General features: G+C 53.9%; 1 protein-coding gene across 9 annotated transcripts in view; it reads left to right on the top strand.

Annotated features, from left to right (window-relative positions):
- The window catches only part of MARK2 (microtubule affinity regulating kinase 2), a 56,414-nt gene that overhangs the window by 19,645 nt on the left and 13,506 nt on the right, over positions 1-23,263 (top strand). For 6 of the 9 annotated variants that reach the window (XM_059403149.1, XM_059403114.1, XM_059403159.1 and 3 more), the window contains exons 2-3: positions 21,365-21,544; positions 21,708-21,761. In XM_059403149.1, the coding sequence (XP_059259132.1) occupies positions 21,365-21,544; positions 21,708-21,761 (234 nt within the window). The other 3 variants (XM_059403105.1, XM_059403167.1, XM_059403133.1) reach the window with 3 other exon arrangements.

Genomic DNA, 23,263 nt, shown 5'->3' with positions numbered 1-23,263 from the left:
GATCATGACCTGAGCCGAAGGCAGTGGCTTTAACCCACTGAGCTACCCAGGCGCCCCATCTTTCTTTCTTTCTTTTCTTTTCTTTCTTTCTTTCTTTCTTTCTTTCTTTTTTTAATGGCATAGAATTTTCTCCGTTTGTCTAGGGAATTTTATTTCTTTCCAGGTACTTTCAGAAATGAGTATTTGTTCCTCCCTACTACCTTCCAGAAGAGCTCTGCCACTCTGGTACTGCCAGCTCTGCCACTGCTGGTAGCCTGATAGGTAAGGGTCCTGTTTAAAAACTGGGATCAGTGTGCACTGAGCCCTGGCACTGATTGAGTGGGAGTTAAAGGGGGAGATGGGGCTTGATGACCAACAGTTGGGACATAAAAGGAAAAATATATAAATGTGGCTCCCTCTGCAGGGTCAGCACTGTGGTGGGGGTTCCAGATGCCGAGCTTTAAGAATCCCTTGCAAACTTCCCCAAGAAGTTTTGTTCTCTTAGTTTACTCTGACTTCATTTCCGTGACCTGAGTACCTGTTCTGACTTTGTGTTTAAGCTCTTTCCCATCTTTGCTTGTCTGTTAGGCCTGTCCCTAGTTTCCAGATGGGGAGGAGACCAGGAAGGCTCAGTGCTTGGCTCTTCAGTGGTTCTCCCTGGATTGGCTTCCTCTCGGGCTGTCATCCACGACTCAGCACTGTTGACTCAGTGGGCAGGCATTCCCATTCGCTGAAGGCCCAGGGTTTATACAGATCCTGGCAGAACTCTGTGGTCCTAGCTGAAAGCGGGACCTGCGACTTTCAGATCTCTTCACCCATGGTTCTTCTGAAAAAGAACAAAAGCCATAGACGTAAATTGGGGGGAATAAGTGGACTGTTAACTCTAGTTCCGATTTGGTCCCACATTGGGCTGCATGATTTGTGCTTATTTATCTCTCCTGCTAGATAATCAGTTCTTTTGAAGTCTGGGCTGTTTTTATCTTTTTCTGTATCCCTTCCTCCCCCAGAGTCTTTTGGAGTGCTTTATGCATGGGCATGTCTCAATTATTCGTGAAATAAAAAGGCAGAAAAATTTTGAAATAGGCATTCTTTACGGATAGCCAGCCTTGAGGGAGTGTGTCCATGTTGATTTGTAAATCAGACACCTCTCTATCCAGTTTTTGGACATACGAGTCTTAATTTGTGTCTTTTAACAGGTGTAGTGATGACTAAAGAGACAACTTTTTCAGGATGAGAGGGTAAGGAGAAAGGTTAACGTTACTGGATTTTGTTAAGCACCCAGAGAGGAAACCCTAGGGGGAGAACACACTGCCGAGGAAGCCTTGTCTGGCTTCCTGAAGTAGGGACCGGGGCCGGAAAGCAAGCCCTCCTCCTTTTGCGGAGTTTTCTTCTTGCCTCAGACACACAGCATCTCTGGCTACGTCGTTGCTTCTGGTTAGGCTGGCCTCATCCTTCTCTCTCTTGGATGGGTGAACAGAGGCACACTGAGTGTTGGGGATTTTGTCCAGAGGTGGCGAGATCATGTGGTCTGCATCAGAAACTGGAGTTATTTATAGTGGGCGAAAAGCTCAGGAGCATGGCACAGGAAGAACTAATTTCACACCACCTCAGTGCCTGGTGATGATGAGAACCCAGATTTTTCTTTGAGCATCTCGGGGGATGATGAGTTGCTTTTCTGAATTGACCCAAGAACTATGAGATCAGGGACCATGTTTTCCAGGACTGTTGTGGGTAGGGCAGGAATGAGAGGATGACCATTTTCTCCTTTCTTCTTGATTCCCTGGTCCTTGTGACTCAGGGTGTGAAAGCTCCACCTGACTTTTGAATCTCCTGCTTTTGAACTGGTGCAGAAGGCGCTAGTTGTGTTAGGGTGGTGGCAAAAGGACCTGTTGGACTGGTCTGCTGGGACCCGCCTTCCCCCCTCCCTGGCACGGGGCAGGGAGACTGAAACTGCTCCTTGGGGCTCTGCCAAGCCAGTCTGTCCTCGTGGGTCACCTGCCCAGGGCAGTCAGGTGGGCAGCTCCAGACTCAGGAGCTCCCCAAGGAGCTAGGCTGCTGGGGAGTCCTGCTGCGGGTGGGCTTGGTCACGGGGTGTGCCAGTGTGCCAGGAGGTGCCCATGTGCTGAGGAGCACCTCCTGGGTGCGGCTGACACTCAGTGTGCAGAGCCCTGGGGCCTGCTGGAAATAGACTCTGTGTCCCCGTAACTGTCCCTTGTGCCTTAGAGCCACGCTTATGGTAGGCAGAGAGTCTGGGAGGGTTGAGGAGCTTATAAATTGTGCCTAAATGAAGTCTAGGGAGGGAGAGGATCCTTCCCTAGGGCACACTGAGTTCAGGGTTGTAATGTTTCTAAGTCTGGGGTAGTCACCTGAGTAAACTTTAATTTTTTCAGCCCTTGGCAGAGGAGATATTTCAACGTGTGAGCCTGGTGTCCGAGGCATATTATGTATGGAACCAGACTTTCAGGCAGGTTGACCCTATATAAGCCAAGGAAGGTCAGGATGTGGTCTTGAGGATGTACAGACCATGCCCACTTCCTGCTGCTGTCTCAGGGGCAGCCTGGAAGGCTTATGAGCACAGAGGCCCTGAAAACCCTCATGCCCACACAGGACAGACTTCATTTTATAGGTGGGGAGACACAGGGCGCGCAGGAGGGTGAATGGCTTGCTCAAGGTCATAGAACTTGTTTGAATGGGACCAGGTCTGGAATCACTCTATCTCTCTCGGGGACCTTGGCACTATACACCCCCTCACTTCCACTTCAGAGGCAGTCCTACTGCTTAGGAGGCCTGCATAGGCGCTGACCCACAGACCTCATGGCAGAAGGGAGGCTGGGAAAGGACAAGTGGAAGGGCAGCAGGCCCCAGCTCCACACACCGGATATGCATTCTGAAGTCCTGCCAGGCACTCCATCCGTAGAGGTGCCAGAAGGCCTTGGGGAATGGATTGAGAGCAACGGGCACTAGCGTTCTAGCCCTGACCTGGTTGGAGGGCTCACGTGAGGCAGAGTTGTGCTGAGAGCTGTCAGGTGAGGAGACTCTGGGAGAAGCAGGAAGACCCTGACCCTGACTTTCCCTCGTGAATTAGGAAGACATTTATAGAGAGCCTGCTAGGTGCCGGATACTGTACCCAGGCACTGAGGACACAGAGATGACCCAAGTCCTGGAAATTTCCCTCAGGCTGCTCTCAGTCTTGAACAAGACAGCCACCAAGAGTTGTGAAGTAGGCCCTTCAGCAAGCCACGAAGTCCTTGTTCAAGAGGCTTGAAGTGATGTGTGTCAGGGACCTTGTGAAGTCAGAGGAGTGGAGCAGGGAAAGCTTCCTGGAAGTGATGTCTGAGCCGAGGCTAACCAGGAAGGAAAATGGGAGTGCATGGTGGAGGAGAAGTGTTCCAGGCAGTGGGAGGCAGTAGCAAAGGCCTGGAGGTCGGGGAGAACATTCTACATTGGAACACTGTTGGCTGGAGCCCAGAGTGAGACTCTAGGAAGGGCCAGGGGCCAGGCTGGAACTGCAGGCAGGGAAAGGGAACCAGCCAGCTCATTACGCAGCTGAAGGAAGAATCCAGAAGCCATGTGGGTCTGGACTGAAAATCCATTTTATGGATTGCGTTGGTATTTTATGGATATGTAAACATATATGTCTCTACATAGACATTTACTCACGTACACACGTGCACACAGATACATAAATGCGTTGGAGGAGCGCTGAGCCTGTGAAGCCGTCTCTTCCTCTTGCCAGTGCCCAGCGCCCTGCTGACGTGACTGTTGTTGCCCCCCACCCCATGTTGCAGAGTGAGGGGCGGGACTGGTTTTTTACCTGCTGGTTTGGGTGGAGAGGAAGCTGAGGCTACCGTCCTGGTCAGGGGACTGTGGCTTTAGCTTTGGGGCGGGCTGACTAAGGACGCTCAGAACCGATTTCCCTCTTCTCCTAGAGGAGTGACTCTCAGGCCACTGCTGCCACCTGAGGTCCTGGCCGGCTTTTCAAAGGCAGCCTGTGGAAGGCCCCTGGTAGCATTGGGTGAGAAAGAGGAAGGATCTGGTGGCTGTCCCTCCTGCCACTCTGGACAGACAGTTCTGTCGCTCAACAGCACCTCTCTGTGGCAGCCTTGGGCTCTGCTCTGGCGAAGGAGGCGTTCTCTCCTCCCCGTGGGAGGGGCCGTCATCTGTGGCTTCTGCTCTGCCCTTGGTCACAGAGTCACTTGCACAACACAGCCAGTGAGAGTCCCCCTGCCGGCCTGTCCTCAGCTGCTTGAGTGGCAGACCTTAACTTCCAAGGCTGGAGAGGTGACCACGCTCCAGACTGCAGGGTTCAGGGCACAGCTGCCAAAGCATGTGAAGAGTGACCCAAGGTTAGAGCATGGACTGTCCACCTCAGAAAGGCGTCATGGGAGGCTGGGTGGCTCAGTGGGTTAAAGCCTCTGCCTTCGGCTCAGGTCATGATCTTGGGGTCCTGGGATTGGGTCCCACATTGGGCTCTCTGCTCGGCAGGGAGTCAGCTTCCCTCTCTCTCTCTGTCTGCCTCTCTGCCTACTTGTGATCTCTGTCAAATAAACAAAATCTTCTTTAAAAAAAAAAAAAAAAGGAAGGCGTCATGGGACCATGTTTCGGTTCAGACTGCATACGGATGCTGCCCTGCACATGGCTGGGCTGTCCCCTCCCCTGCCAGGGAGTGAGTTTTGTTCCTGTGCTCGCCTGGCTTTTACTGTTTCCCCTTCTGCCTTTCCCCAGGGACCGTAAACCTGCCCACCTCCTCTTATGTTCTCGTTCTGATAGGAGTACCATTCAGAGTTCTTGGCAGGTGACCAACTCACTTCTATCCATGTTGGTTTCCCCTCCTTCTCCCAGTGTGTCTGATGTGCGCGTTCCCCAGAGTTCCTTCTGTGGCTGGTTGGCTCTGTAGGGCCGAGATTGGAGCGCGCGCCACGGGAACTCAGCTGCTGCCCTCCCTGGTTTTAGGGGCGGAGCTTGAAAATAGAGAATCATAATCTCCCTTCCTCCTCTTCCTCCTCCTCCTCCCCCCCCCCCTTTATCCCCCTCCTCCCCTTCCTCCCCCCTCCCGCCCCGTCCCACCCCCAAAACTGCCAAGCAAACTGGAGTGACCGGCTCAGAGGCTCCAAGCGGGGACTCAGCCCGCCTCACTGCCCCGCATGACAGCAGCTCTCTGGAGGAAGATGAATGCACGCGTGAGTATGTGAGCGCCGGAGCACATTCCCGTCTCGGGCTGGTTCTGTGTGGCAGGTGTGGACGCACGTGCTGTCAGGGAGACCAGGGCTGCTTAGAGGAGATGGTGACCCAGCCAGGTGTGTGTCTGCCCAAGGCCCACCCCCTGCTTCTCTGAGGCATGGGGAAGTGGAGGCCCCCCCAAACAGCCCTGCTCTTCGAAAGAGCTTGGTGGGTGGTTTGGGGAGGTTGTTCTTGGAATCCCTTGTAGTGTGGTACCCCTCTTTTCCCTAAGCCAGGCTCTCTGGTTCCTAAGCCGGACTGCTACCCTCTGTTTTCATAGTAGGGGTCTATCTTCCCTGGTCTCAGCTAGACTGAGTAGAGGGTTAGGGAAGTGGTAGCTGCTCCCCTTTGCTAGAAGGGGAAATTGAGGGAGGGAGTGCAGGTTGCCAGCAGGTGTTTGACCGGCCCTCTTCTGCCCATCTTTCCAGCCCGCCAGGGAACACCCAAGTGGAAACACCTTGCTGCTAAGGCTCAAGCGCCTGGGGCAGTGACCAGACCAGAGTAGCCCAGGCTTGCCCAGAGAGGGGCCGGTTGGTTACTTAGGGGCTGTGACAAATGGCTTTGTGGTGGAACAAGGTGGGGGAGAATCTCATTTCGCAGAGCCAGGGGCCAGCTTCTCTGCAACTTTGCTCTTAAGAGCTTAGGCTGCCTGGAGCCACGGACTCAGGGGCTGACCTCTCTCCCCTCCTCCTCCCTGTGTCTTGTGACCAGTGCTGCCATTGTCAACTTGACTTGCTGGTTAGAGAGGATGATCCTCATTGGGTCCCCAGACTCCCTGCCACCTGAGTCCCTCTGCCCTGGAGCTGTCCCTGATTGCCTCCCTGTTCTGGCTTTGAGGAGGCAAGAAGTGGTTTAGGAAGTTCTGTTTGGGTAGTTTGACTTCCGGTTGGCCTGTAGACCTCTGAGAATGGAGTGCTTGTTTCATCCAAAGACCCCCTCGGACCCTCCCTGCGTAAACCCCTACATAAACCTACGTAAACCCTGCGTAGACCCTACACCTGAGACATTTCTTGGAGGGCCAGAAAGGCTTTGCTTGGGTATGAATTTAGTTTGGGGCTCTTCGTGGGGGACTGTGTTGCCCTTAGTCTCGCCCCACCCCCAAAAAACCCTAACATTAACCTTTCGTACAAAGAACATTGAAAGAATTGAGCAGTGCCTCAAGGTCACGGGATCATAAGTGCATTTGGCTTAGTTAGCTGGTTTGGTGTTGGAGATTTCTGCTTTATATTTGAGCAAAAGATTTCTTGACAGGAGGCCTCTGAGCCGTGTTGCCAGTGCTTGCCCTGTGTACAGGGTTTGCCCCCTTCCCTCCCCTGACAGGTTGTTTTAATCCTCTTGCCTATAAACAAGTGCAGCAGAACGTGTCCGGCCAGCTCACATGACCTTGGTTATCTCTTCACGGGGTAACCAGCATCAGTTTTAGATACCACGGTCACTTGACGTGGCAGAGCTGTCAGGGTGAAGAGGTGGAGACACCAGGAGGAAGCCTGGGTCTGCCAAGGACGGTACCGTGGTCCCCTCTTACCCAGTGTCACTTTCCGCGGTCACCCGCAGTCCAGAAGCAGATGGCCCTCTTTCTGACATAGCGTCGGAAGGTCAGTAGTCACCTGACGCTACGTCCCTCATGGCACTTCATCTCAGCACGCAGGCATGGTGTCCTCTCCCATCCGGACGAGAAGGGGGAATACAGTACAGGAAGATACTTTGAGAGAGCGCGTTGACATAGCTTTTATTACGGTATACTGTAAAATTGTTCCATTTTATTATTATTATTTTTTTAAGATTTTATTTATTTATTTGACAGACAGAGATCACAAGTAGGCAGAGAGGCAGGCAGAGGGAGAAAAGGAAGCAGACTCCCCGTGGAGCAGAGAGCCCGATGCAGGGCTCGATCCCAGGACCCTGGGATCATGACCCGAGCCAAAGGCAGAGGCTTTAACCCGCTGAGCCACCCAGGTGCCCCGTTCCATTTTATTATTAGTTTTTGTTGTCAGTCTCTTACTGCGCCTAATTTATAATCAGACTTTGTCACTGGTATGCATCTATAGGAAGATACGTAGTATATAGTCGATCCTCAACAACATAGGGGTTCAAGGTGCCGACCCCCACACAGTCGAAAATCCGTGTATAACTTTAGACTCCCCCAAACTTAACTACCCATAGCCTAATGTTGACCTTACTGATCGCGTGAACAGTTGATTAACCCAGATTTTGTATGTTATGTGTGTTATATACTGTAGTCTTAAAATAAGCTGGAGAAAAGAAAATGTTACTAAGAAAGTCACAAGGAAGAGAAAATACATTTACAGTACTGTTCTGTATGGAAAAAAATCGGTGTATAAGTGGATCCGCACAGTTCAAACCCGTGTTGCTTATGGGTCAGCCATATACAGGATTTGGTATCATCTGTGGCTTCGGACATCCGCTGAGGGGGTCCTGGAGAATATCCCTCATGAATAAACAGGGACTGCTGTTAAGTGTGGGTATATGTGACTCCTTAGTGGGGACTTGGCGGCGAAAGTCAGTGCCTGTGGGACAGGGGCGAGAAGGAAGGCAGTTTCATTCCTCCTGCTTTTACTCTTCCTGAATTCCTACTTCCGGTGTCTCGTTTCTCTTTCTCCTCTATCTCAAATCCTGGCTTCGGGGCCCAGGACCTGCAGCTGTTTTGGGAAACTGCCCCTGAGACAGATGCCTGCTAGTTCATGGATACAAAACCCAACACCAAATATCCCATCTTCCCAAACAGTGATCTTGTGTTGTGTGATGGACAGCTGGTGGCAGGAGCCCGGCTGCCGCTGCTGAGTCTCAGAGCCCGAGCCGCCCCGGAGCTCGGAGTGCCGGAGTGCCGCGTGGTTTCCATCACCACCCCCCCTGCTCCCCGCATGCCGGCTTCCCTGTCTTACTGAAGAGGCAGTACTCTTCAGGACGTGCCAGGGATTCTAGCCACACTGTGTGTGAGTTGTGTGTGTCGGTTTCTTAACGACTAGGCACATGTCCCGTTGTGACTGTTGATTTGCAAGCTTCCAGGTCCGTATATCTAGAAAATATTGCCGACATTGTATATCATGGGAGCTGTGGGGTGCACGCTAGATTTTCCTAGGGTAGGATGTGTAGGTTTAATATGTTTTCAATCAGGGCAGGGTAGAGTGGCCTTTTCTGGAAGGGATAAAACAGTTGAGCCGCTGGAGCCTTTGCTGGCTCTACCAGAAACCCAAGTCCAAGTCCAAGCTGTGCCAAGAGATGAGCAGAACCTGGTCTTCATCTCCGGAGCTCTCCCAGGCCAGTTTGAAAAGATGCATGCACCTCAGGGATCTTAGTTCCTTCTGTGCCTCTGGGGTCTTTGTGGTGGTTGCTCGGACTAGGTAGAACAGTACAATGGGTAGTAGTGGCCTCCTGCTACCCAGCTAGATTCTTCTGATCAGAGTTATCCTGGGTGGGTTTTTTTCCTCTCAGTCTTCAGATCTTTATTTAAGCCACCACGCCTGTTAGTAATTAGAGCTGCCCTTTGGGATGTGTTGGGGAGGGTCTGTTTGCCTCTGTAGGTACCCTTTCTTCCTTGCACTCTCTAGGTGAATTCAGAGGTGATGAGCTAGAGACTAGGCTGCTTGCCTCCTTCAAAATAACCAGCATTCTGCTGTCTGCAGCCTGCATAATAGTGCATTTAACAGTGCCCGACAGTGGCCCCTTCTTTCCCCAGCTCCACTGTCAGATGGTGGTGTCGTTCCAGAGGGCTTCCACCAGCACTGAGCCAGTCTGTACCAAAGATCCCTGCTCCCAGTTCCATTTCAGAGGTCGGAAAACTACGACTCACAGGGACACCTGGGTGGCTAAGTCGGTTGAGTGTCTGACTCTTGGTTTCGGCTCATGTCACGATCTCAGGGTCCTGAAATCAAGCTCCTAGTTGGGCTCTGCGCTCAGTGTGGAGCCTGCTTGAGATTGCCTCTCCCTCTGCTCCTCCCACTTGGGCTCTCTCAAATAAATTAATCTTAAAAAAAAAAAAAAAAAAGACTCTCTTCCTAGGACTTTCTTTGAAAAGATGAATTAACTGTTAAAAGTGCTTGTTAAGAAAGCCATGGATAATGGCTGTCTTCTCATGTACCATCTCTTCTGCTCCCTAGGTCAACTGCACAATCACTAGGGCGCCCTGAGTAGAGTGGCCATTGCCACCGGAAAATGACCAGGGTTTGGCTTTCGGGGACACCGAGGCCTACTGGCAGAAGCTGACATAGACACAGTCTCGCTGAGAAGCTTTCCAGTCTTTCCCACCTAACTTCTAATGAATGAGCCTTTTCCCAAACATCTGGCCGGCTAGCAAAGGCACCTGCCCAGGTCGTGGCCACTTAGTAACAAGGTCCAACAAGTCTCCATCCTCAGTCCAGGGATGAGGCCACAGTGGGCCCAGTGAGATAGATGGGAAGCACATCCCAGGCTTCAGGTGCCAAGCAGGGAGACCATTCTAAGGAGCATATGCCCCTGATCTGTCGGGGGACAGTCCCAGGCTCCCTTTTCTTCTCTCTCTAGCTGGAAGAGAGAAAGCCAGAGAGGTCTTCCATGATGAGCCCTTCTTTCCTGGAAGGCAGTACCTACTCAAAATTCCTTTTGAAACTCCAGCCTCATTTCTCACCTCTGCCTGGGTTCATTTCTCCTCAGACCCTGCCTCCTACCTGAACACCCCAAGTGCTTTGAAGCCTTGTCCCCCAACTCCAGTCCTTTTGTTCTAAGCCCTCACCCAAGGTTGGAAGGCTGTAGAGACTCAGTTACTGCTACCCGTGCTGCTTAGGGAGCAAAGACGTGTTCCTAGGACCCAAGGCAGAACTCTTGAGTTAGCTTTCCCGTTCTGGGCTGTGGTTTAAATCTTCGGTACGGTTGACATACCACTTCAAGTTCAATGGCCGGCCCTTGGGAGCTGGCCTGAGACAGTCACCATTTGTTCTTCTCCGAATCGAACTCTTGGGAAGTTGGGGATTTCTTGACCAATGTGCCCAGCCTATTTGTATATGCTTTGTATAAGTGTTCTCATTAGTCTGTTGGCCTTCTGGATGCCACATGACAAAGACAAACAGAAACATACAGGGGCGCCTGGGTGGCTCAGTGGGTTAAAGCCTCTGCCTTCGGCTCCGGTCATGATCCCAGGGTTCTGGGATCGAGCCCCGCATTGGGCTCTCTGCTCTGCAGGGAGCCTGCTTCCTCCCCTCTCTCTCTGCCTGCCTCTCTGCCTACTTGTGATCTGTCTAATAAATAAATAAATAAACAAATCGTTTAAATCATCCCTACTTTAAAAAAAAAAACAAAACCAGAAACATACAGAGGTACCACTTCACACCCAGAAAGGTCGTCTGAGAGCTACACTCCCTCCCGCGATCGCTCTAAGGGATGGGGGAGACCAAATTCTCAATTTTAGCTGATTGGGCTTATTGTCAGGAGGCACTGGAAACAGCCCCCACTCCCCTTCCCCGACCAGTCCCACCACTCAGAGGACGCTTCCACCTGTGAGCCAAGCAGCCCCCTGGGGGTTTGCTGAGGCCAGGCACAGCCAGTTGGGTTTTTAATGGTCACGGAAGCAGAGCAGCCTCACTGCGGCCCCACCAGGTGGGGACCATCCTGAGGTGACATGGCAGTGATGACCTTAGGTGGTTTCTCTTCCTTATTCCCCAGCTCGAGCTCCAACCTCTGGCCGTGGGGACTCCTGGGGCAAGGGCTGTCCAGTGTTCTTCCCGTATTTCCTTCTGCTCCTTCAACACCCTCCTTGAGGCTGGAGGAGCAGGGAGACAATCTTTTTTCCACTTCCAGAGGAAGGTGCAGTGGAAAGAGGCACAGTGCTGTCTTATTCAGCACCTTCCAGTGGGGAGCTGGAACTGGATAGGACCCAGAAGGCCTGTTTCCCAGCCTGGAGCTGGAGCTGCTCCTCGGCGTGAAGTCGTTCTAAGGAAACCACTTGGGAAGGGGCAAATACAAGGGGTTAAATCTGAACTCAGGTAGAGAGGCTGTTGCATAAATGCCGAGAGAGGTTTTTTGTGGGGGTTTTTTTGTTTGTGTGTGTGTGTGTGTGTGTGTGTGTGTGTGTGTGTGTGTTTTGTTTTTTTTTTTAAGATCTCGTGCTTCTTTTTTACTTTGTGTTGGCAAAAACCCCAGGAGAAGATGGGAGATTCTGGGAGGAGATGATTATGCTGGGTGAGTCAACTGAGCTCCCCAGCTGCCGTTTTTAGTTCCTTTGCTTTTCTGTAACAGGAGGCAGCCTGGGGAGGGCTGGGGGCAGGGTGGGAATGCCAATTTTTGCAGCAGGACAGGAGGAAGGTGTGTATGGGTGAATTTTATTGGCGTTCCAGGGGTGACAGGGCCTTACAGTCATTACATCGGTTCAGGGAGGAAATACGAAAGCCGAGCTCTCAGTGTGCGAGAGAATAAATGTCTCCTACAAGTAAGTCACTGTCACTTCCCCAAATCTTAGAATGGCCCGTCCCAGCAAGACACAGTGGTTTTGGATAGCAAAGCAGGTGTGAAATTGGCTATGGAGAGGCAGAGAGCCGTCTTAAGTTGCGCCCAGTGGTTTTTGGGCATCAGGAAGTTCAGAGCAGAGCCCCCCACCGCCATGATGAAAGGAGGGGCCTTGGGCTTGTTTGAGGGGGGTCAGGGACGGGAGTGTGGGGCGTAGGCCCCCCATCCCTGGCTGTGTCTGTGTTCTCAGTCTGTCTCCAGTCCACCTCTTGATGACATTTGCCAACATCATTGTGTCAGGAGAGAGCACCAAGGGCCTTGTCACCACCTGAGGAAGTTAGTTCGTGGAACTAATGCTTTCTAGATGCCCTCCCTGCTTGGGCGAGGGGATCTTGTGGCTTCCTGCCCACTCGGCTGTGTCTGCAGAGGACAGAGATGCGGGTTACTGATGCCGGGCCCAGAGACTCATTAAGATGACCCTACATGTTTTCTTACTTATTCCTCCATACCCATTTATGCATTCAGTACCGATCGCCGACCCCTGCTCTGCGGTAGAGGCCTTGGTGTGGCGGTGAATCCGACCTGGGTCCCTCCCGAAAGCTCTGTGTTGTGGGAAGGCCGGATGGGGAACCAACAACTACCTTGAAAGAGGAGAAAGGGGTCTTGTGGCAAAAGGTCTTGATCTTTCTCCTGCCCTTGTGGCACCTTCCAGGAGGGGGACTGGAAAGATCGATAACTTGTATCACTTTTATTCCTCAAGTATTTTACCACGGGCCAGCCGGGTGCAGGTACTGAGTGTCTAACTAAGGGCATATGAGGGTGAGCAAGACACCGCATCTGACCTCTCAGAGCTCGAGGAGGCTAAGGTGTGGCGACACAGGGTCCGATGAGATGAACGGGTACAGACGGGGTGCCGTGAGAGCCAGAGAAGAGACCGATCGCACTCTGCTCGGAAGGTGTCTGGATAATTCCTCAAACAAAAGGATTTGGGATAAACTAGGGATAAGCGTGTTTACTGACCTGGATCCCTTAAAAGAAGATGTCACATGAGAGCGGGAGCCTTGCTTTCAGTGTGTGTGGGTGTGTGTGACTCTTCGTACCACACTTCCGAGCCGTTTCCTCCCCCGCAGCCAGAGTGGCGGAGCTGGGGTCCCACTGCAGACCTGGGACTCCAGCCCTTTGCTCCACCATGTACAGCCAGACAGTGCTGAATAAAAACGTAAGCTACAAAGGAAGGAAGAGGGAGGCCCAGGCACCTCAGCTGCACTGGTTAGACTCCCATCAGCCCCCCACGATCCTCTGTGGAGTGAGCCAAACCTTTCTGCTGCAGGCTGCCTTCTGCCTCCCCCAGAGCCCTGGGCTGCTGGCAGGCGGACGCTCTCCTGTGATATGGAGGAACTTGTTGGTCTCCATGGTTACAGTAACCCACTGGTACGGGCGGCGCCGAGTGGAGCGCAAGGCTGGCAGTGTGAGCTTCCCCCAGCCCTTGGCACCATGTGGTACTGGTATGTCGGCTGTTTCTTGGGCCTCTTCTGGGAGGAAGGAGTTAAGGAGCCTGTGAGGAAAGGAAAAGCAGGCACACCTTCCTCCTCCTCTGGGCTACCTAGAGGCCAGAGGCGTGGCTGCCTTCTCATTCACCCACTTCTCTTGGCGAGAGCGGTTTTAGGTTAGGAAAGAGGGTCCTTTTTGCCTGACAGCCTAGCCATGGTGGACATCGGACTTCTCTGTGTTCCAGGAGCAATACCAGCTTTATTCCACTGGTGCTTTTGGTCAAGTTCTTAGAGATGATAGCTCTTCTGGGCTCAGAGGACCCCTTGAGATGGGAAGCAGGTTCCTATCCAAAAGAGAAGCAAGATCATAGGAAACATTGTCCAGACTTACCAAGCGCCGGGCCCTGCGGTCCACCCTGGTGTGCATTTTTCATTTTGTCTTCACGCCGATCTTGTGAAGTGGGGACAGCTGCTGTCCACATGTCCCCAGTGAGGAAACGGGGATCTAACAAAGTCAAGGAATCTTGGTTGTGCTCAGTGAACTAGTAAGGAGCAAAGGCAAGCCTCCCGCCCCAGGCCCCTCGGCCTCCAGAGGTCTGTTATGGTATCCTGCCTCCCTTACCAAGCGAGCAGAGATACTGCGGTGAGTCTAATGTAACACTCAGTTCCCTCCTCTGTTTCTGGAAAGCAGGAACCAGATCTCTCTGAACTTTGTAACTAGCCCTGGCTCCAGAGGTAGGCCCGCAACAAAGGTTTACTGAATTAGCAACAGTAATTGGGGATTGAGATAGAGACCAGACCCCAACGAGCAGATTCTCAGGGACGAAGTGGGACTGGAAGCTGCCAAAGCTCTGGCTGCTCCGTAGGATCCGCCCTGTTTGAGGAAGAGCCTGGCATTTCCAGTGGCTTCGAAGGCAGGAGATTTGGGGGATGAGCACTGTACGGTGGTGTCCACGCATGCCAGGGGGCGAGCTGGAGGTGCCGGACCCGTTCTGGTCGGTTCTTGCCTGCTGGTCCTCCCAGGCACGTGCTTGCTCCTGCCGTGGCTGCTCGGAGGCCTACTGGCTGCTCCCCCTGGGCTCAGGCTGCAGTGCTAGGGCGAGGCTGGCAGCTCAGAGAGCCAGCAGGCAGTGACCCTCCGTGCTTTGGGCTTTGGGCTTCATTTGCTTGCTGGCTCTGCAGGTCCCCTCCGTCAGGGGGACACCTGCCGCTGCTAGAAGGAGGGAGCAGCCGTCTGACACACACAGCCCCACCTCCCTCCTGCACCAGGCTATTAAGGGAAGGTGAGCCCCCCCCCCCCCCGGCGGAGCCATCACAGTTAATTTTGGGGGCGGGGAGGTGGCACCCGACCTCTCCACTGGTCAGTGCTTCCTGCAGCCTTATGAGATCTCTCCTACCCACAATTCCCCTTGGGTTTCTTGACTCTTGGCAGTTGAGAGTGACAGTTGCTCAGGATTAAAGGGTACAGAGAGGGTTTCTGGATGCGGCGAAGGAGGAAGGGTTAAAGAGCTAGCCATTTGCCACAGCCCTGTGACTTGTCAGCTCAGTCATACCCATTTCTCCCCAGCCTCTGTTTGAGGTCAGTGCTCGGTACTTCCTCAGTTTACAAAACCCCTTACTGCTTCCCACCAACAGGATTGAGGAAACAGTCCTCTGTCGCATTGCAGAACCCTAGGGACTGGAAAAATGAAGCCATTTGATCGTACTCTGACCTCTGAGTGAAGAGGCAGGTGGTCGCAGGCCAGCCTGAGCCCAGGGTCCAGAATAAACCCTAAGCTCTTGCACTGAGACCGGGGCCCACTTTGGAGAAGGGTGAGGAGCAGGGTGTGCTGTGGGACCCGATGGGTGTGTCCTTGCAACAGCCCTACGCACTGGCCTGAGCCAGACACTGGCATTCCTGTTGCCCTGGGTATCTCCCCCCAACCCACCTCTCCGCTTCCTTAACGTCTTTTGGGGGAAGCCAGCAAAGGGGGCCATGAGGAACAGCAGAGTGCTGACCTGGACACCAAAGGCCTGAGCTCCAGTCCCAGCTCAGTGCTGGGGGGCTGTGGGACCTTGGGCAAGTCTCGTAACTTCTGTGCTTTAATTTCTCATCTTTAACGTGAGGATGCAACAGTGTGGGTGCGGAGGACATAGGGAGTGTGTGGCCCCAGAAGATAGTGTCAGGAACGTTGAATGTGGTGATCTGGGCTCCTGTGTCAGGCAAACACTGAGTGGCATGGTCCTTCTGGGATCTGTGCTCAGGTGCTCGGAGGGCACAGAGGAGGTTTTGCCCTTCCCTAGGGGGCTTTATGGCCTACCGGCAGGAGATCTTTCAAAAGCTGCTTAGTGGGAAAGATCCTAGCCTAGAGATATGGGATGAATTGGAAGTAGTTCTGGGAGCCAGAAGGAAGGCGTGACCAGAACAAGGGAAGGCTCCAGTCACCCCACGTTAGCAGATGCCCACCCAGACAGGAGAGCTCTGTAGTAGGAAGGTGTGAAGACCAGCATCCCGGCTGTCCCCGGCCCTCAGAGTTCTTAAAGCAGTGCTGTTGGAGGGTGTGCTGGTGGGGACTTGTGGAGGCTGGGTAGGAACCTAGGGATGGACTCCCAGAATGGGGGCCAGAAGGGACTTAGGGGCATTTGGTTGGTTCCCCATCTTTGGAGCGAGATTTAGGATCAAATGTCTTATTCAGTCAGTGACAAAGGTTTTTAGTCTAGAACTCATCGACATCTAAAGGGGCTTCACAGGGTCCCTGAACTCCCTGAAATTATGTCCAAAATATTTTGCATGTAAGTGGAATATGCAGTTTTCTAAGTTAAATACTGCTTTTCGTGAAGCAGGAGGTCCGTCTGCCACTGTTGCTTGACTGGTTTCTGCTTAAGCCCCATCCTGTTCTCCCATGGGTGGTTTACTGGGCTTTGGCAAGGCTGCTGCTCTGCGGGTCAGCCGGCCTGATTCACGCGTACTCCTCCCAGCTAGTGGGAGCCCCTACCCAGGTCCCACCTGCTGCAGGTGAGATAAGACTTTATGGCAGCCCCACTGGAGGGAGCCTCCTCGCCCTCTCCCAGCTGTTACCCAGCAAAGCACCTTGGGGAGGGTGGGGCAGCCCACTTCCGGGGAGGGGGAGGGGAAGGGAGAAGGAAGTTGATCTAAACCCGCCCCTCTCTCTGTCTCCCTTCCTTCCCGTCGCCCGCCTGCCCCTTTCCTCCCACCTTGCTCCCCGGCGTCGGTGTCCTGTCCTGGGACTGCATGCATCTTCTGGCCACCAGGCCCTGGCCTGCGGGAAGCCGTGGGGCTGTGCGTCCCTGTTGCTCTCCTTGCCAAGCCGGGTCTCTCTCTGCTAGTGGTGGTTTCGGTTGCGACACAGTCCAGGTTCCCAGGCAGGAGCCGCTGGGGCCTGGCTGCTTCACTGTTTTTCACTGAGGAGGTGGTGGAAGGTGTCGCCTGCTTCGGCTGAGTAAGGGTGGCTGGCAGAGCCGGCAGCCCCCGCCCTGGGCCTGGCTCTTCCCGGCCTCTGTACTTTGCCCTCGCTGCCTGACAGGTTCTGCTGTGGGCTCTGCTGAATGGAAGTTGCTGGTAGTCCTTGTCCCTTTCTCCAGCCGGGTATGTTTTCCCCCTCTCTGCTGTGGGATTGCCCCCTTCTCTCTCCTTCCCATCCCAGACACAGGATCTTTAAAGAATTGCTGAATGGAGCCAGGCGGTAGCACAGGTAGGAAAATCCCTGGAAAGAGGTGCTGGCTGGGAAAGGAAGAGAGGCCACAGAGGTTGAGTCAGCAGGCGCACCCCGAGTGAGAGGAGGGGGCGGGTGACAGGTGAGGCCCAGGGAGGGTGCTCCGGTGTTCCAGTGAGGGGAGCCTGGGATCTGGGGCAGGTGTGCTGGGCTGGCGCCCAAGGGACCCTTTTTTCCCCCACAGTGCCTGCATTTACTTTCCCTCTGGCCAGGGCATACCTGTCTCTCACCCCTCCCAGCCCCGGGGAAGTCTCAGGACACTTGAGGCCGGGCCTGAATGCAGAGCCCCACAGTGTGAGCTTTGCTGGGCGAGAACTGTTGGTAGGAGCCCCCAGTGTCAGGGAAGGGGCCCTGCCTACCTGAGTCACCGCTGGGCCTCTGGGGTGGAGGCTGTCTTCCGGGTGAATCTGGCAACACGCCTCAGGCTGAGTTTGGAGATCCCAGGTTGAAGGGCCTGCTAGATAGAAGGTTCTTTCTTTTCTCCCCGGGTCCTGTATTCCACCTCCCTGCTGTTCATGTCCTGCTTCTGAGTCAGGCCTGCTAAGTCACCTGTGTGGTCTAGCCGTCAGTTCCAGATGCCGCCTCGCAGGGTTCTTTCTGAAGGCTGCCTGAGACTCACGCTGGCAACTCGCAACAGAGTTTTCCAGATTCTGAGGGCCTGGCGGTGGTGTTCTGTGGGCCAGGGCCTTGGGAATGTCGGGTGTTCCTACCTTACTGTGAGCAGGGAGGGCAGACGTAGAGGAAAGAGTGTGGCTTTAGCCAGACCCTGTTTCTTCCACCCAGAAGGGCGGCCAGTCCGCAGCCCCCCACCTGGTGGTGAGATCTGGATCCAGGGAGGGGCCGTGCTCCAAGAAACATTTCCTACTGGAGACTTTTTCCTTTCTCCGCTCCCTTCCTCTGCTTCCTTCCCTGGGCTCTCCTCACCTTGGCCCACATCCCTGCTACGGAAATTGTCTCAGAGAAGAGAAAAGGAAGGAGAGGTCTTTGGTCTTTGAGTCCTGACAGTTGGGTGATTTCAGTCCTCTGAAAGAGGAGTGGGTGAATTTGGGAGCAGGGGATCAAAGAGCACGGGTCTGGTCCCCGTCTGGTCGCCTCCCGTGGAGGCTAGAAGCGCTGGTGCAGGCTAGCCGCGCGGCCCGGGAGGCAGGCCATCCGCCGCCCAGCCTGGACCCCTCTCCGGCGGGGAGGGCCAGAGCATCTCTTGGTGTCTTGACCTCCGTTGAGCGACCACTGGCTTAGGAGGGCTCCGGTCAGAGATGGAGGTCTTGTTGCCAGAGACCTTTGACTTTGCAGACGGTAGTATTTGGGATCTAAAAATGATAGCAGTAGTGGTTGCTCTCCCTTGAGCCCTGGATGCAGCATCTTAACGTGTGTTCTCTCACCGGATGTGCTGCCACTTTACAGATGAGGAAACTAATGGCGGTAAGTGGGGGAGCCACGACCCAAACCTAGTTCTGCCGGACAGAGCTCCTCGGTCCCCACCAGACCATCTCCTGACGCAGATGTGTCCTCTTTTGGATGGTTTCCTGCCCTCTTTGTAATAATCCCATCTCCCTCTTAAGGATGGTGTTGATAGTAATAAAGTTAGCTTGTGTGGAGGCATTGGCAGATTTAGGATTTGGACACTAGCAGTTCGTCTCTGGCATTTGCGCTCTCAGCAACCCCCTCTGCCCCTGTGAGGAGGGAGGGGGATGGCAGAGCTTCTCTGTGGTTATTGATGTGCCTGACGTCCCGTGTGTGTGTGTGTGTGTGTGTGTGTGTGTGTGTGTGTGTGTGTTGAGCCTGGCGGGCGGTGCTGTCCTGTTGTGCTGCACAGACAGACCAGCCCGGAGGCCAGAAACCCCAGGAGGCAGAGCGAGGTCGGGAAGGACAGTGGGATTCCCAGATTTAGCTTCAGAGGGGCAGAGGGCCTGAATCCTCAAGTCAGCACTAAATTCCTATTACCACTTTTGAGGACTTGAGACTGCCAAGCTCCTGCTGCCGTTGGCTCATATCCTCCTTAAAGAGGGGCATGACAAGAAACTTAAGGGGTGAATTGGAGGTTGCCAGGGACACTTTGCCACCCATCTTCCTCTCATGAGAGCTGGGGCCCCTGTTCATGGCCCCTGAGGCAGGCCAGGTAGGACGGTGGGCGGTCTGGCCGCACTTGCTGGGCGGGTGGGGCTGAGAAGACGTGGGCCGTGGAGGCCCAGCCTTCGGGACCCTGATGGAGGGACTCAGGGTACCCTTCGGGGCAGGCACTAGCAGGGCCTAGGAAAGCCCTTCTCTGCAAAGGGGTGTGAGCCCTCGGGTTGCTTGGGAAGGGTGAAAAAGCAGGTGTTTGAAAAATCTGCTGATCTAGCAAACGCTGAGGGCCAACCAGAGGTAAGTGAGCAACAGGGTGTCTGAAGCAGAGAGGGCAAGAAAACTGTGTGGCCTGCGGCCAGCCGACTACAAAGGCCCTGGGGACGAGGTGGACCTGAGAGGGTTGGTAAGGACTCGCAGGAGAGAGAGCGTTTCCTAAAGGGCGAGAAGAGGTTGAAAGAGACTCAGCTGAGAAGTCAGGAAGCTCTTCCTTCAAAATCAACCATATGCACGGGATCTTTTTTTTTTTTTTTCCCTCGAATGCCTAAATCCATGAGCTTTTGGGATCTGAGTCAGACCGCTTATCCCAAACCAGCCAGCAGCTACTGCGCAAAGAGAAAGAAAGGTCCTGCGTTGACACAAGGAAGAAAAGGGAAACATCCCTAGCGGGCTCTGTTTGCTTTGTGTTCTTGTTTTTCTGCCTGGAAAGCGTATGGTGAGAGAGGGAAGCTTCTCACAAGGAACCCTGGACAGTTCCTTGGGTGCCGTAGCAAGTCCTTTAAGCCCAGCTTGTGGAGGGCTTTATGACAGCCCAGCCCAAAGGGGCCGTGATAGGAAGAGCGTGGACTCACACTCTTCTGGTCACCCTGCTCTCCTCCACACTGTGTCCCTGAAGTTAACAGGGTAGCTCTGGATGGTTCTGGGATGTGGCTCTGGCAGTGCTTTGCCCTGGTATGTGGGAGTGATGGCATCAGGCATCATTTCCCTTGGAGAGGTAAAGCCGGGCTCCAAAGGAGACTGAGACCAAACTCTTAACACTTTTTAAAGATTTTATTTATTTGACAGAGATCACAGGCAGAGAGAGAGAAAGAAGCAGGCTCTCGGCTGAGCAGAGATCCTGATGTGGGGCTTGATTCCGGGACCCTGGGATCATGACCTGAGCCGAAGGCAGAGGCTTTAACCCACTGAGCCACCCAGGCGCCCCAATTCACCCATTTAAAGTGTGCGATTAAGGGGCTTTGAGTAAATTCACGGAGCGATGTAGCTGTCACCACAACCAGCAGCTCATTAGGAAACATTCGTTAGCACGGAAGGGAGCCCCACACCCCTTAGTCGTCACCCCTAAATCCCCACCCTCCTCAGCCCCAGACTAATCTGTCTCTATGGATTTGCCTATTCTGAACATTTCAAATAAATGGAATCATACAATATATGGTCCTTTGTGACCAGCTTTGTTCACTTAGCGTCCCGTTTTCAAGATCCTTCCCTGTCGTAGCAGGTTGTCACTGCATTTTATTGCCGACGACGATTCCGCTGTGTGGCTTTTCCACAGTGTGTTTCTCTATTTGTCAACTCATGGCCACTCACATGGTTTCTACTCTGGGGCTCTGGCGAGCGTGGGGTGTTGCTACCACCTCGAGTCGGATGTCCGCTCCATTTCTCTCAGGTGTGCCCCGAGGAGCAGCGCTGCCGGCTCGCATAGCCACTCTGTGTAGCCCTCTCAGGAACACACACGTCTTCGTGGGAACGTGTGTTTTCATCTGGGTCGGATGGTTTTTTGTGTTTTCTGTTTCTGCATCTGTTCAGTACCGCGTCCATTCTTTCTGCTTTGTCACACTCTCGTTCGAGCCACGGCCTGTCTGAGGGCAGACGATCGCCTTGCTCAGACCCTGTCGCCCAGTTCGTTCGCGGCACAGGTTTCATGAGCATTGGCCGTAGCTCCGATCGTGTAGGTGCGGGGATGTCCGTGAATAAATGACGGACGCCTGCCCTCGTGAGCCTCCCTTCTCACCGGGATCGACCACTCATGAATGTAAAGCGATAGATAGTAAAAGTAACGGTGAAGTGTTGGGTGCTGATGAGTGGCTTTGAAGTCTTCCTAATTGTTGGGCTCCTGGGACTTGGCCGCGCCCCCCTTTCCCCAGTGTGAGCCGGCAGCGGGCGGCCAGCAGGAGGCGCAGGGCCTGGTGGGTTATTGCCGGCGGTGGTGGGACAGCACAGGTCCTGAGCTCCCGCGCCCACAGGACGCTGGCCCTGGACCGGACACTCTGCTCTCTTGGAGTGAAGACTGGCTCATTTCTCCTCTCCTCCCCCTCCTCCTCCTGATCCTCTGCCTGCCTGCCAGCCCCCTGCAGTCCACCCCTTCTTCTCAGCACTCTGGCGTTTTTTGTGGAGAGCTAAGGGCAAGGGTGCGGGCACAGAGAGGGCGGGATCCGGGAACGTGTGCCTGTCTCCACCCTGCAGCCCACCCTGGGACACCTCGACCCCAAGCCCAGCAGTAAGTCCAACATGCTGCGGGGCCGCAACTCAGCCGCCTCTGCTGACGAGCAGCCCCACATCGGCAACTACCGACTTCTTAAGACCATCGGCAAGGGCAACTTTGCCAAGGTGAAGCTGGCCCGCCACATCCTGACCGGGAAAGAGGTGAGCTTCGGGGGCGTGAGGCGCGGTGGGACGCCTGTCCCAGGCGGAGATGCCATCCCGGTTGAATGGAAGTGCTGAGAGGGAGGAGGCAAAGGGAGGGAGAGCTGAGCCCCGGCTTCAGCCTGCTCGAAGACCGAGTCCGGGCCTTTTGTCTCCTTCACAGGTAGCTGTGAAGATCATTGACAAGACTCAGCTCAACTCCTCCAGCCTCCAGAAGGTAAGCACATGGCATCTTCTGTTCTTTTCTAAACCTCTCTGTAGGGGTCAGTGACTTACTGAACCCAGGTGGGCCTCTCCTTGGATCCTTAATTTAAAAAATTTCAGGTCATTTCACTGTCCCTGCTGCTCTGTGGGGCTCCCTGTGGGGCTCTGATCAGATCCACATGTTGACCCCTCTGAGTGGGCTTCCTGGCCCCAGGCACTGGCTCTTTTTAGTCTTTCTGCCCTTCCCCACCATTTGGCCTATCTATCTGACCTACTTCCTTCATCTTGTTATCTTCTGGCCTGTGGCCAGCCCTGGGTTGGTAACCATTACTAGAAACATGTGTTTGGTGACTCCCAAGATTTGGAATGACCCAGAGGAGTGGCTTTAGCCCTAGACGTACAAGGATAGGAGGCAGGGAGCCCTGCCACCAGATTTGTGCCAGCTACACTTTAGGGATGTGAGTCTAGAAGATGAGGGTTTTTAGAAGCTAAATCCACAGTTTCGAGCCTGACAGTTCGTATAGGTGAAGGACAGGTACTCCCAATCTGCCTTCTCATTTCTAGGCTCCTCTTGGCTAAAAGTCTAAGCCATTTGCATGTAGGTGAGGTTGAACTTTTTCTTCCCTCCTTGACTTACAGTGAGAAACTGAGGTCTGTCTGAGCTAGCTGCTCGGATGGGCACACATACCCCCTGGTTGGGAAGCTATGAAGAACTGGTGGGGACACAAAAAGGAGGCTTCGGTCGCAGAATGGGACCGCTTGCCAGTGACAGGTTGATGTCGAACTGGAAACTCTGTCCTCTCCCCTCATCCTGGGCTCTGGCAGTTAGGGGAAGGAGAAGGTCTCCCATCTGGCTCCCGAAGAGTTAGCTGCCCCTGTCCAGGTCAGTCGGATTTCCTGGTGCCCTCATACTCCCCTGACCGTGGCTCAGATTTCTTGACCTTGATTCACCTAGTTCTATCAGGAGGCGGACTGAATTTTTCTTTCCACGACCGCATTGTGTTATTTGAGTTAGGAGAGGCCATAGGCTTATGCTGACCGCTGCAGTGGGATTTAGGAGCTTGGGACTAGGGGCTGATATTTGGGAAGAGGCACTCTTGGACTAGCAGGGTGGAGGTTCAGGTGCCTTGACATGCTGGCAGCCAAAACCAGAGTGGTTCCTGTTTTCTCTTAGCCCTGGGATCCCCTCAAGGTTCTTTGGTTCACAGGAAACACTACTGTCATCACCAGGGCTTTCCTGCTTAGAGCTTTCCGGAAGGAAGGGAAAGAGGGCTCCTCGACATGTTGGCTCAGCCCGTGCGGGATGGAAGCCAGCTTGGTGTGAGCCGTCCGGTCTCCGGTGCAGGCCACCCTGCCATATGGTCACTGCCACAGTCGGCCAGGCCGTCTTACTTCCTGTATCTTTTCTCTCCTTGCCTCTTCCTGACCAGCCGGCTGGAAGGCACCAATGCCAGACAAATGTAGCCATTTTAAAAGCCTTTTAACACACACTGTTACCAAGGCCAGTCTGACGCT

The sequence above is a fragment of the Mustela nigripes genome, chromosome 1, assembly GCF_022355385.1.
Source record: "Mustela nigripes isolate SB6536 chromosome 1, MUSNIG.SB6536, whole genome shotgun sequence".
Lineage (NCBI taxonomy): Eukaryota > Metazoa > Chordata > Mammalia > Carnivora > Mustelidae > Mustela > Mustela nigripes.
The sequence above is the reverse complement of the archived record's forward strand: the minus strand, read 5'-3'. Positions and strand labels throughout refer to the sequence as shown.